Source organism: Salpingoeca rosetta (assembly GCF_000188695.1).
Source record: "Salpingoeca rosetta unplaced genomic scaffold supercont1.12, whole genome shotgun sequence".
Classification (NCBI taxonomy): domain Eukaryota; class Choanoflagellata; order Craspedida; family Salpingoecidae; genus Salpingoeca; species Salpingoeca rosetta.
Window position 1 is genome coordinate 879,127 of NW_004754922.1, and position 12,500 is coordinate 891,626.

The window sequence follows — 12,500 nt, forward strand, 5'->3', positions numbered from 1 at the left end:
CGTGAACATGCGCCAGCCTTTTTTTTTTTTTCAATGTGTGGGTGAACTGTGCTGAGATGCGGTTCTCATTACCGTTTTCGCCCAACAACGCTCACACCAACACCGACACCACCACGCACGCTTCGTCAACGGTTGCATTGCTGAGCAGAGCGCGACGACCTCAGCGCAAAACTGCAGCAGCACGAGCTTGCACTCAGCACAGGTGAGGCCCTGTTGTGCATGCTGATGAACGTACGATAATGGCTGTGTATGATGCTGGTTGGAATTCACATCACCACACGCAGCAGACAGTAGCCCTCTAGCACAGTCCAGGTCGTTTTGCTACCCCCTCCCCACCCTCCCTGCTCACACGCGCACCCTCGCGTCAACACGCTCCCTCCCATGCAGCCAAAGAGACCATTCGATTGCACGAGCTGACCATCACCCAGCGCGATGCTGAGATTGAATCCCTTTCGCACAGCGTCGCGTCAGTATGCGCATGCTGCGCTCTGTGATGCATTCTCGCTTGTATTCGCGCGTGTCTGTATCTGTGTCTGCATTCGTGTGTGTGTGTGTGTGTGTGTGTGTGTGAATGTGCGTCCTGCTATGTGTGTCAGTTTGTAGGCACTGCCAATTTCACGTCATGTGATTGTGTGCCTGTATTGCAGGAAACACTTCAAGCTGTTGGAAGATCTTGATCGCGTCGTGCACGCCCTGCGAAGAGAGAAGCAAGGTGAGCTATCTGTCGCGCAAGCATGCTTCCCGATTCAAATACATGCACGCACACGTGCACACATGTCCAACACAAACAGAAACACACTTTCGTCGACATGTTGTCACGTCACACATTCACAAAGGCACATGCACTCACATTCACATGGGCCCCTCCTCCTCCTCGCCACCACAACCACCACCATTAGACCTGCGTGCGGAACTTGCGCGGGAGAGAGCGAAGCGAGCGGTGTGGCCACGCCAGCGACCGTCCAGTGGGGGTCGCAATGGCCGTCATCATCGTCACGATGACGATGGTGGTGATGATGACGGTGATGGTGACGGGAGGCGGGCACAGCGATTGAGCCGTGCGGGTGTTGCACCTGCTCGCGATGGTGATGGTGATGGTGGTGGTGGTGGTGATGATGATGACATGAGCGGCTCCGGAGATATTCACCGCCGCATCGAGCGGGCGAAAATGGCGCTGAACGCACACAGACACACGCGCATGAGCAGCAGAGGTGACCAGGCAACATCTGGCGACGATGAAAGTGTTGGGAGAGGCACAGCAGCTGCTCGTGTGGACATGAAGCAGCCACCAACACGCAGCAGCAACGGCAACAAGAGAGAGACGACACAGGAGGCAGATGAAGAGCTCAGTGAATCTGACGAGAGCGAGCGCGGGCGAGGCGGTGGGCGTGGCGATACCAAGGGGCAGATGCTTGCAAGCATGGCGCTCGCAGATTCGCTCGGTATTGATTTCGATGCATTCCCGTGGCGGCAGCAGTGGCGCGTTGACAGCAGCAACCCAAGCAACACGGCCAGCGACACAGAAACGACAGCAACCCCCGCGTACCGACACCGTGATCGGCGCGGAGACAGCACAGACGAGGAAGAGGGTGAGCTCCAAAACGACGATGAAGACACCGACAACGGCCGTGGCAACAGCGGCGGTGGTGATGGTGACCGTGATCATGATCATGACCGCCACACCCCTGTCGCGCAACGCATCAAGAATCGCTGGCGTGGCAGTGGCGTTGCGCGTGCAGCTAAAACGCAAGGAAGCAGCACCGCAAGCTCGCGCAGCAGAGACGTTGGCAATGATTCGCTCAACGATGGCCGGGCCAAGTCGAAGCAGGGCATGACGGGGCGCGGCCTGAAGCGTAGAGACCTCACAGCACACGGTGACAGACACGGGGATGAGGAAGAGGAGGTGGATGGTGATGATGGTGATGATGGTGATGATGGCGACGACACAGTCAGTTCGACGGGAGCCACGACGACTTCGAGTAAGCGCTTGCAGCTGTACGCAACGAAGGGCGCACAGGCGGCGCTGTTGGAGTCGCAATCTGAGCTGTCGCTCATTGATGAGGAGATTGCCAACTTGAGGGGCTCGCTGCAGAGTTTGCTGCAGACGGCAAACGCACTCGACAGTGGCGCCGTCACTTCTTCCCCGCTCTCCGCAGGCAGCAGGCGCCCGTAGCGAGGCTGTGTGTGCGTGTGTGTCTGTCTGTCTGTCTGTGGGTAGGAAGGCATCTTTGATGCGTCTCTGGTTATGTGCACTCTCGCCCAGCACGCTTGTGCTTTGGGTGAATTGTTCTTGCTTGCCTTGACTTCTTGTGTCTATTCTCCGTCGCACTCCATTATTTACCATCAAGTAGAAGTAAAACCAAACAACTCTAACACCAACACCAGAACTCGTGTAATGTACCTAATGCTAACGCCCTCAAAACACCTTGAACACTGCTCTCTGCTCATAACACCTCGCAACTCTTCAAACCAACAGCTTACTTGCAGGCAGTGCCACATTGAATCATTTGCACACGACCCTCGGAGAACATCCAGAGGCTATGCGCATGAATCAGCACGGGGCAGCGTGCCAAAGGAGGTAGTGGACGCCTGACGCGCTGGTGATTGTGATGAAGACGTGGCGCTGTCCTCACTACCCGCATCGTTGCTTGCAAGCAACGACACGCTCTCCCCATCACCACCATCGTCTTCTTCCTGGCGTTTCCTGCAAGCAAACGCATTGGAATATAGCCAGAAGCAATGCACGAAATATGGACAAGAGCATGAAGCGTGAGTGTGTTGCGTGAGTATGCCTCGCGTGCGCACATGTTGCGTACATGATTATGGTGTGCGACAATGTGGCGGGAAGGGTAAGTCGGTGTAAACGTTGTGGAACAGGTATTCAAAAAGATGCGTGTTACACGGAACAATGTGTTGTGTTGATGCAGAGCTGCCCACCTGGCGTATCTTTGTCGAAAGTAAAACAGGTACACGAGCAACCACAGCACCACCGCACTGCACGAAACACCCACAACTGTAGGAAGCATCATTAAGGAGATGATGGTCCGAGAAAAATGTCAGCACAAGCCTGTAGGTTGCACGAAACGGCAAACAGACATACACACACTGCGCATGCACACCACACACACACACACACACACTCACTCACTCACACACACACACATGCAGTCAACGCCAAAGCACGCTCCCTGCCTCTCTTTTTCCATCCCCTTTGGACACGACCTGGCCAGATTCCAGACGACTTCAAGAACGGGAGAACAGAGGCCGTCCACAGCCCGCCGCCAACAATGGGCTCGTGCAGCAGCTGACAGCGATGATTGTGGCGGTGGTGGTGGTGGTGGTGGTGGTGGTGAACGTGATCATGAAGCATTGGGATGAGAGGTGACACGTGTATTGCTGAAGAAAAAGAAGCGTGGTCACAGCAGCAGGGTAAATACACATGCAATCCATTGTCAAGGCATCCCAGCCACGTGCTCCAGCTTAAATGGCGATGAAAAGCAACCCACCTGCTTGTAGGAGAACGCAGCGAGTGCCGGTGTCTGGTTCTCAGGATCTGTCATGCGGAGGAGGAGGAGGCCCGTGCTGGTGACACCCATGGACTGGCCCAACTCTGCCAACGAACGCTGTACCCAATAGTCCGGCAGCAAGCTGGCACACGAAAACAGGGAGAAGATGAGGTTGGGGGATGGAGATCAGGAGACGTGTGTTCGTGTTGTGTTTCGTGCGTGTATGCTGTGTGTATGCTGTTTAATGTGTGTGTGTGTGTGTGTGGTTGGTGTGTGTTGCTCTGTGTGTGTGTGTGTGTGTGTGTGTGTGTGTGTGTGTGTGTGTGTGTGTGTGTGTGTGTGTGTGTGCGCGCGCAGCCATGGGAAGAGAGAGTTTGAGAAAGCAGACACATCCCTGCACGCACGAACATTGGGGCGAGGAATCGAAAGCAGAGGAGGTGCCAGATCCACGTGACGCCGACGAGGATGAAGAACGGAAGAAGAGAGTCCTCAAGGCCCGTGAAACTCATCGTCTGCATGGCCAATGCAACGCACCACGATGGCGAGGGAATCAGCAACGAATAGCGTCGTTTGCAAAGGGTGTGTGTGTGTATGTGTGTGTGTGTGCAAATGCAACACTTCAGTGTCCCCGCTCCCTCGGACGCACAGCAATGGCTGAGACAATGGTGAAATCGAGAGCCAGGCCAGATATGCGCTCGATTGTGTCTCGATCAATGGGCGACGGATTTGCAAACGCGTCCGTGAAGAGCTGCACCTGTCGTGGTTGAGGGACAGAGACGACGAGAATCGGCGATGTGTGAACAGAAGGCGCGTGGATGCAACCCAGATGGTGATGACGTGGGATGCGCGAACAATTGTGATCAACTGCACATTGCAACAAACAGACGTGCAAACACACACACACACACACATCGCACAACACCATGTCGTGTTTCAAGCACACGGACACACTGTACGCACCAGGATTCCACCGAGCATGCAGAATGGGAACGTGGGAAAGGCCGAAAAGAAGTGATACTCTGTCAACCAAGCAGACTGGTCTGTGTGCACGCACACGCACGCGCACGCGCACACGCACACGCACACGCACACGCACACAAGGAACAGAGCAAGACGTACGGGGGATTGGAGTGAGGTGTAATCAAACGAGCTGATTCACCAAAGCACACGTTCAAGGCACACGTCAGTATTTGCACATGACTTCCCGACCTTCAACGAGCAGCAAGCAGCGTTTGAAGGCGTATCCAGAGGCCAATGTCAAGCCAACAATGCTCTTGGGGTGGCAATGATGGGAGCAGAGTCAATATGTGTGTGTGCGTGATTGTGAGCATGTGTGCGTGTGTGTGCGCGCGTGTGTGTGTGCGTGTGTGTGCGATTGTGAGCATGTGTGTGTGTGCGTGTCTCACAACGCTAAAGAGACAGACGACAACACCACGCAGCCACCCAAGCACAACACACACAAGCACAACACACACAAGCACAACACACACGAATACACACGGATACACAAAGCAATACAGTGGCACGAGATGGCAGACCACGTGATATGCGAGAGAGTCGAGGGCCTCAACAGCGACGGTCTGCTGCCCGGCAATGGGGCGGCGGGCAGGCGAATACACGCCAGTAAACTCGCGGTGGTCTAAGGAGACAGAGAGAGTCGATACATGGTGGATGTGGTGGGGGAGGTGGGTACACGTAAGGTGGAAGGCGCAACACATTACCAGCGGAACACGAGCACTCATGGCATACATGTGTACAGCTCACAACGCATGAACAGCTGCAGCGCACCACAGCCAACTCCCAAGCCTCCGCTGTGCCATTGTGCCACACCAGTGCTTGTGTCGACGGATGAGACGAGGTTCTTCCTGACGGCCCAATTGATGAGCACCGTTCCGAACAGAACGCCAGACACGAGGCCGATGGTGGCAGCAAACAGCGCCAGGTCCCCGCCCTCCGTGTACCCTGTGTTGGGTGTGTGTGTGTGTGTGTGTGTGTGTGTGTGTGTGTGTGTGTGTGTGTGTGTGTGTGTGTGTGTGTGTGTGTGTGTGTGTGTGTGTGTGTGTGTGTGTGTGTGTGTGTGTGTGTGTGTGTGTGTTGATCAAGCTACCCTCCACACGACACACACACATATACATTGGAAGTGCATGGAGGCAGCACTGAGCACGAGACAGAGGAAGCAGCACTCGTAACACGAACCAAGCTCGGCAAAGGTGTCTTTGATGCCGGCAGCGGTGCCGTGGCCGCCCTCAAACCCAAGCGCCACCACAGGCGCAATCAGCTGGATGATGTGACCACAAAGGGCACAGAAAGCATGAGAGGTGACACGCGCGCGCACGTAGAGAGAAGAGCCTAAGCAGGGCATGCACACACGCTCACATACATCCTCACACACTCACACACATACACACACATCCTCACATGCATCCTCACACACACACACATACACACACATCCTCACATGCATCCTCACACACACACACACATACACACACACATACACACATACACACGCACACACACATACACACATACACACGCACACCTTGTTGGTGTTGAGGAGTGGAACAAGAATGGCACCCGTGACAATGGCTGGAAGCGCATATTGACCCCACGCCAGCACCTGCATCCATAGCATGAGGAACAGGACCAATGAGTGCATCAGTGGTGGTGACATCGCTGCAGCCTCATTATGTCAAGCAAGCTTCAAGGCTTCAGGGATGCAAGTGCCTCGCCAAGACAACATCACTTGCGCCACACCGCACCTGGCCGTAGAGGAGCTGGGGCCCAGACACACGCCAGATCTTGGAGATGGGCGGTACGCGCTCGCCCAGGAACAGGCATCCGAACACAATGTTGATCAGCAAGCTCGGCAGCTCATCCCAGCCAGCAGCCAACTCTGCTCACAGCAGAAGGTGAGCAGTGTGAGCGCCCGCGCATGCAAGCTGGATGATGCACTCGCACAAACACACACAAGCGTGCGCAAGCTCACACACACACACATACATGCACGCACTGATACACACGCACAAGCTCTCACAAACTCTCTCATCCACACACGCACACACGCTCTCTCTCTCATACACGCGATGTTGCTGACCGCTGTTGACAAAGTTGTGTAGCTTGTCGTCTGCTGTGCTTATCTGCAGCAAGATGAGGCCAATGAGCCCGCCAATGAGCGACGCCGGTATGTACACGGCCCTGCAGTGAGAGCAACATGACACGATCGTTGACAGAACGGCAGCGTTTGACGCACGTACGCGCAGTTGATGCTTTGTGTGAGGGGGCGCACACACACGCATCACATATGCATCTTTGTGAACACAACACAAGAGTACGCGCGCACAGCAGGCGTTGGCGGTGCCAGCGTTTATGGTCATCATCATCAGCAACAGAAGCAAGGAACAGCGTGGCACGGGACAGCACACAGTGTGACAGCGCACAGCCATCATCACCACGCCAACCAGTACCATCACAGAAACAACAAGCACAACAGCACAACAGTAGGCAAGCAGGCAGGCAGGCAGGCAACAACCTGAGCCACCAGAGGCGAGCGCGGACAACATGGCCCAGTAACAAGCAGACGCAGAGCACAGCTGCGCTGCCAACAGCCGCGAGCATGATGTTTCGCTCACAACCACAACAACAACGACAACAAGTCAAGCAAACAAGCAAGGAGAGGAGAGGCAGGTGAGAGGGCGGTGCACAAGAAGAACAAGAAGAAGAAGGAGAAGTGGAAGGCAGGAAGGAGCGTTGTTTGTTGTTGTCCTCCAGCCACTTGTTTCTCTTCTTGGAAAACGCGTTTGACACGCTTCAGAACCAGTCGGGGACGCACGTCTTGTACGTGTCAGAGACGGTGCAGCCCTTGCTCTGTTGAGCAGCAACGCATCAGCAGCAGCAGCAGCAACCACGTGGGGTGTGGGCGGTGAGGGGTGGTGTGCGTGAGGAATAAGGGGCAGGGGGCGAAGGCAGGACAAGTGATGAATAGAAACCCCGCAACAACAAACAAACAAACAAACACCGTACAACACGCAACGCAACAACCATGGTCACAAGGCAGTGCACGCGCACCTTCATGAGCTTCTGCAGCTTCTTGAGCGACTCCAGCTGCGCGCCCTGCGCACCAGAGGCGGCCATGCCCAGCGTCTCGTACAGCGAGATGGGCGTGATCTGGCGCGGGTTTGTGTAATGATGTTGTTGGTGAGGACGATGGTGGTTGGGCCAGACGAGGAACACGCACTGCACGCAGCACACCATCAACAGCACACACCACGCACCACACGCCACACGCCACATGCCACACGCCACACGTGGAGGCATCCATACGTCACACCCACACACACATCAACAGCACATAGCACACCACACCAACACGTGCGCACCTTTGACTGGAGCTTCGGGTCGGCGCCAGCGTTGATGAGGTCGATGGCAAGATCGTACTTCTGCATCGACACCGCCGTATACAGCACAAACATCCCCGAGTTGTCAATGTGGTTCAGGTCCACCTTGCCCGTCTGAGAATCCAAATGAGAGAGGGGGGGGGGGGGGGGGGGGTAAGAGACGCGCAGGGGTAAGAGACGCGCAGACGGGTTGATGCAAGAAAACGTGTGTGAGTGATTGCCAGGAATGGCAAAGCAAGCACGCAAGGAGCAGGAGGAGGAACATGCGGGGAAAGTAATGGATGGGAGCAAGCCAACACGAATACACACCAACGCACACGTTCGACACGCGTGCAACAACAACACGCAACACGCAACACGCAACACGCAACTCTATCATACCTTCATCAGCATTCTTGCAATGTCTTCGTCAAGGTTGACCGCAAGGGCGACAGTCGTTTGGCCCTGGCACAGAAACAGCAAACAGGAGTGCACGTGCATGTGAGCGTGACTGGAAAATAAGCAGCCTGTTCACGCAACCCACAGGGTAAGCGAACATGCACACGACAACCACACAACCACATAAACGCACAACACGCAACCACACAACCACACACAAACGCACGCACAACACGCAGCACGCAAGCAGTGTACTGCCAGGGTGACGCACGGTGGAGTTCTTGACAGACGGGTCGGCGCCGTTCTTGAGGAGAAGCTTGACGAGCTCGGGTTTGCGCATGCTGATGGCGGTGATGAGGGGCGTCATCCCCATGTTGTCCACCGCGTTCACTTCCACGTCATACTACACAACAAACGTCGCACAGAGCGGGTGGGGGAGCATGTGTTAGGTAAACAAGAGGCGAGGGAGAGAGAGTGTGTGTGTGTATGTGTGTGTGTGTGTGTGTGTGTGTGTGTGACGCAGGCTGTGTGTGTGTGTGTGACGCAGGTTGTGTGTGTAACCAGAGAAGCAGCGACAAGCTTCATTCTGGCTCAAACCGTGAAACTGTCGCAGGAGAGTGTGCACTGCGCTCACCTTGAGCATGGCCTCAGTTGCTTTTGGATTCACGCTGATGGACATGGCAAACGGTGTCTGGCCCTGTATTGTGGCATGCCGTGTCACGTGGCGTGATGAGTGATGAGTGGACATTGAGGGGCACAATGACGTGAACAACAGCACAAGCGGACACGCACACATGTGCGATGTGCAACGGGCGCCCGGCAGGAGAGGAACCCAGGTTACAGATTCACATTGGCACAACCAGCTGCTCCGACACCCAGCAACAACAGCCGACCAACAACAGCAGCAGACGTGCAGACGATCGCAACAACAAGGTGTGCTCACCGTGAAGCTCTTGACCGAGAGGTCGCCGCCAGCGTCGATGAGCAGCTTGATCACATCCTCAACGTCGTCCTTCTTGCGGCAGGCGGCGGTGTGCATCATCGTCATGCCAAAGTCCTGAACCAAAGGGGAGGGGGCGGGAGGGAAGAGAAAGGAGAGTGCCGGGACAGATCCAGAGACAAATGGCCGAAAATGCAGACAACGCACATGCATAAGCTCAACGCCATGAGATGACTGAAATGGAAGGTGCGAGAGAGAGAGAGAGACGTGTAGCGTGATACCACGCCCACCCGCGCAACAACCAAACACATTGGCAAGTAAGATACAAAGAAGCAGGCAAGCAGCAAACAGCAATCACGACGCACCGGGGATGGCAGGTTGATGTCGATGTCTGGGGTGAGCAGCTCCTTGACAGTGTCAAAGTCCTTCTCCATGAGCGCCTTGCCAAACTCCTCCTGTGTGTGTGTGTGCGTGTGTGTGTGTGTGTGTGTGTGTGTGTGTGTGTGTGTGTGTGTGTGTGTGTGTGTGTGTGTGTGTGTGTAAGAGCAATGCAAAAGGGGGCAAATCACATGTGTGTTGCGAGCTTAGTCATTTCTGCAAAAGGGGGCAAATCACATGTGTGTTGCGAGCTTAGTCATTTCTTCGTGCCCGAAACAAAACTGCACGCACGTATTTCTTCTCATCATCGCGTTTCACTGGTAGTACAGCGTTGCAACACACACGGTGGTGGTGGTGGTGGTGAGTTGAGGGAGGCAGAGGATCGGCGCACGCACATCATCCTCAACAACGATGTCGAGGACAAAGATGGCGGGAATGTGTTGGCAGCGCCTTCCGATGCAAAGCTGTACGTTCACAAAACCACCAACATGCAAACACACATGCGCGCACGCACACACACACATGCGCACACCTGTGAGCCAACGTGGTTCGCAGTTGCCCTTGTGGGCGGTGGGCTTGAGGCAGAAGAAGCCAAAGAGGTTGGCGGCCGTGCCCGTCAGAATAAGGTTGTCCCCGACGTAAGCGAGACCCTATACACAGAGAAAAAAAAAATTCACAGACACACATACACATAAACATTCACACAGATACACACGTGGAAATGAAATGGGTGAGAATGTACGAATGGCATCTAAACCGCACAAACTGAACATCAAACGAGATGGAACAAACCCTACAACAATTGTGTGCATGTGCGTGTGTACATGTATGCGTGGACATGTGTTCATGTGTACATGTGTACATGTGTGCATGTGGGCATGTGTGCATGTGTGCACACGCGTACCGAGAGGTAAATCTCAGAGAAGAGGCAGATGAGCGGCTTGATTTCATCGCCAGAGATGTCAAAGACATTCACTTCGTTCATCTGTCCAGAGACAGCAGCGTACCTGCACCCGCGACGTCATGCACACGAGTACACATGAGTGTGTTTATGTGTGCATGTGTGCATGTGTGTGTGTGTGTTGAGGTTGTGACTGACTGACTGGAAGCAGTTGTGCAGGGCTGTCGCGACTGGCCAAGAAAGCAACACGCCATATCGTCACAACAAACACGGGTCCACCATCGCTTTGTCGCCGCTTACCGTGTGCCGTCTGCGTTCATGGCGCCGTGCTGATGGTACGACGACTGGCTGACGGCGACGGTTGAGATCTCGTCGAGCGTCTTCCAATCGTACATGCCGACCTAGAAACCCAAAATAAAACGCCCGGAGGAAGGGGTGATGATGAATGCAACAGCCGCACGCAATACACACAGGTCATGCGCATGCACACAACACAACGCACAAAAGCAAGTGCGCGTTTACACAAGCAATACAAACCCGAGTGTACACTCACTCACTCACTCACTCACTCACACACACACACACACACACACACACACACACACACACACACACACACACACACACACACACACACACACACACAAAGCATGAGGAGGCACCTTGAATCCCTGGATCATGACGAGCTGCTTCATGTTTGGTTTGAGGTAGGGCGCCTTGATCTGGATGTAATCGCCAGGATACGTCTTCTTCGCAACCTGTCGTGGCCGTCCATGAAACATGCGCAAGAATGTGGTGCCATTTTTTGGAGGGGGGAGGGTGAGGGTTGGGATGTAAGCGTTGGCTGCATTTTGAGTCGAGGTCGAGGCAACAGCAGATCTTGACGCTTGTGTGGACGAGACGCAAGCACAGGCAACAAGAGGCGATTCCAACGATGACAGCAATGACAACAGCGCACACACAACACACACAACACACACACAACACTGAATCCACATACTACCATTCAAGTTCACGACGCACAACACGAAGCATGCAACAGATAGCACAGCACGGCACAGAGCAGGGCAGCGTGTGTGGCTTGCCTCCTTCTGGTTGTCGAAGCGAATGGCATTGGCACCGTGCACAATCACAAACTCGTTTGAGCCGGGCTTGCTGCATCCAAACAGCTCTGCTTCCACTTTCAGCTCCTATCAAACGGTACCGGTGTAACGTGAGGACATGCAACGTGAAACCGGATGTTGTTTGAGAGAGCAGATCAACCAACATGCATGCTCGTGCATGCAATCACACACGTGCAGACACATCTGCAGACACACGCACATGAACGCACACAAGTGAACGCACAAACCCGTCAGCCTCCCCCCCCCCCCTCTTGCTTCTTCGTCGTTCCCGCCTGCGCACCTTCTTCTTGAGGAGTTTGCCTGATTTGCCGTCGATCCAGCGAATGGTGCCGGCGTAGTCGCCAGCAACAATTGTGCCATTGGCGAGGGGAATCACGCACGTCACGTGCTTGTCGCTCTTCGGGCTCTCCTTCAGCACCATCGACTTGAAGTCGGCTGGCAAATGGCGGCACAAGAGGAAAGAATGGGTGAGGGGCCGTGTGTGTGTGTGTGTGTGTGTGTGTGTGTTATTGTGTGTGTGTGTGTTTTGTGTGTGTTGTGTGCTGTGTGTGCTGTGTGTGCGTTGTGTTGTGTTGTGTTGTGTGTGTTGCGTGTATGTATGTGTGTGTTGTGTGTTGTATGTTGTGTGTTGTGTGTTGAATGTTGTGTTTGCCTGCACATCATGACACGTGCATGGGCTGTTGCACGCGGAAACTCACAGGAGAACGTGCGAACTTTGCCGTCGTAGCTGCCGATGACAATGTTCCCGTTGGGCGCTTGCGCGACGGAGCTGAGGGAGATGGCTCGGTCGTGCTCGTTGGGCCCGCTCCACTTCTCCGTGATCTGATGGCCGTGCACAAACATAAGCGGGAGAGAGGTGTGTATTGTGTGTTTGGT

At 54.7% G+C, this 12,500-nt stretch overlaps 3 protein-coding genes across 3 annotated transcripts in view; 1 reads left to right on the top strand and 2 right to left on the bottom strand.

Moving 5' to 3' along the window:
• The window catches only part of PTSG_05268 (uncharacterized protein), a gene marked incomplete at both ends in the record, with an annotated part of 5,670 nt that extends 3,497 nt beyond the window's left edge, over positions 1 to 2,173 (top strand). The window contains 4 exons of the mRNA XM_004993785.1: positions 149 to 202; positions 388 to 466; positions 648 to 712; positions 900 to 2,173. Coding sequence (XP_004993842.1) covers positions 149 to 202; positions 388 to 466; positions 648 to 712; positions 900 to 2,173 — 1,472 coding nt within the window. The remainder of the gene's footprint in view (positions 1 to 148; positions 203 to 387; positions 467 to 647; positions 713 to 899) is intronic.
• Positions 2,174 to 2,300: 127 nt separating this feature from the next.
• PTSG_13245 (uncharacterized protein) lies at positions 2,301 to 7,075 on the bottom strand. Its single transcript, XM_004993786.1, has 15 exons — positions 7,039 to 7,075; positions 6,604 to 6,704; positions 6,269 to 6,402; positions 6,049 to 6,126; positions 5,703 to 5,784; positions 5,337 to 5,468; positions 5,045 to 5,145; positions 4,716 to 4,779; positions 4,467 to 4,546; positions 4,153 to 4,260; positions 3,915 to 4,018; positions 3,507 to 3,648; positions 3,223 to 3,304; positions 2,938 to 3,013; positions 2,301 to 2,704 (listed from the first exon to the last, which is right to left on the bottom strand). Exons 9-15 carry the CDS (start codon positions 4,482 to 4,484, stop codon positions 2,539 to 2,541), a joined length of 696 nt encoding a protein of 231 aa, XP_004993843.1. The 5' UTR covers positions 4,485 to 4,546; positions 4,716 to 4,779; positions 5,045 to 5,145; positions 5,337 to 5,468; positions 5,703 to 5,784; positions 6,049 to 6,126; positions 6,269 to 6,402; positions 6,604 to 6,704; positions 7,039 to 7,075; the 3' UTR covers positions 2,301 to 2,538.
• Positions 6,684 to 12,500, bottom strand: part of PTSG_05269 (uncharacterized protein) — a 15,886-nt gene continuing 10,069 nt past the window's right edge. Inside the window, exons 24-39 of the mRNA XM_004993787.1 lie at positions 12,323 to 12,446; positions 11,905 to 12,059; positions 11,586 to 11,690; positions 11,163 to 11,258; positions 10,801 to 10,901; positions 10,504 to 10,606; positions 10,132 to 10,249; positions 9,891 to 9,916; positions 9,587 to 9,676; positions 9,225 to 9,338; positions 8,916 to 8,978; positions 8,553 to 8,684; positions 8,285 to 8,347; positions 7,886 to 8,017; positions 7,575 to 7,673; positions 6,684 to 7,373 (exon numbers count right to left, since the gene is read on the bottom strand). Coding sequence (XP_004993844.1) covers positions 7,317 to 7,373; positions 7,575 to 7,673; positions 7,886 to 8,017; positions 8,285 to 8,347; positions 8,553 to 8,684; positions 8,916 to 8,978; positions 9,225 to 9,338; positions 9,587 to 9,676; positions 9,891 to 9,916; positions 10,132 to 10,249; positions 10,504 to 10,606; positions 10,801 to 10,901; positions 11,163 to 11,258; positions 11,586 to 11,690; positions 11,905 to 12,059; positions 12,323 to 12,446 — 1,578 coding nt within the window. The 3' untranslated portion in view covers positions 6,684 to 7,316. The remainder of the gene's footprint in view (positions 7,374 to 7,574; positions 7,674 to 7,885; positions 8,018 to 8,284; positions 8,348 to 8,552; positions 8,685 to 8,915; positions 8,979 to 9,224; positions 9,339 to 9,586; positions 9,677 to 9,890; positions 9,917 to 10,131; positions 10,250 to 10,503; positions 10,607 to 10,800; positions 10,902 to 11,162; positions 11,259 to 11,585; positions 11,691 to 11,904; positions 12,060 to 12,322; positions 12,447 to 12,500) is intronic.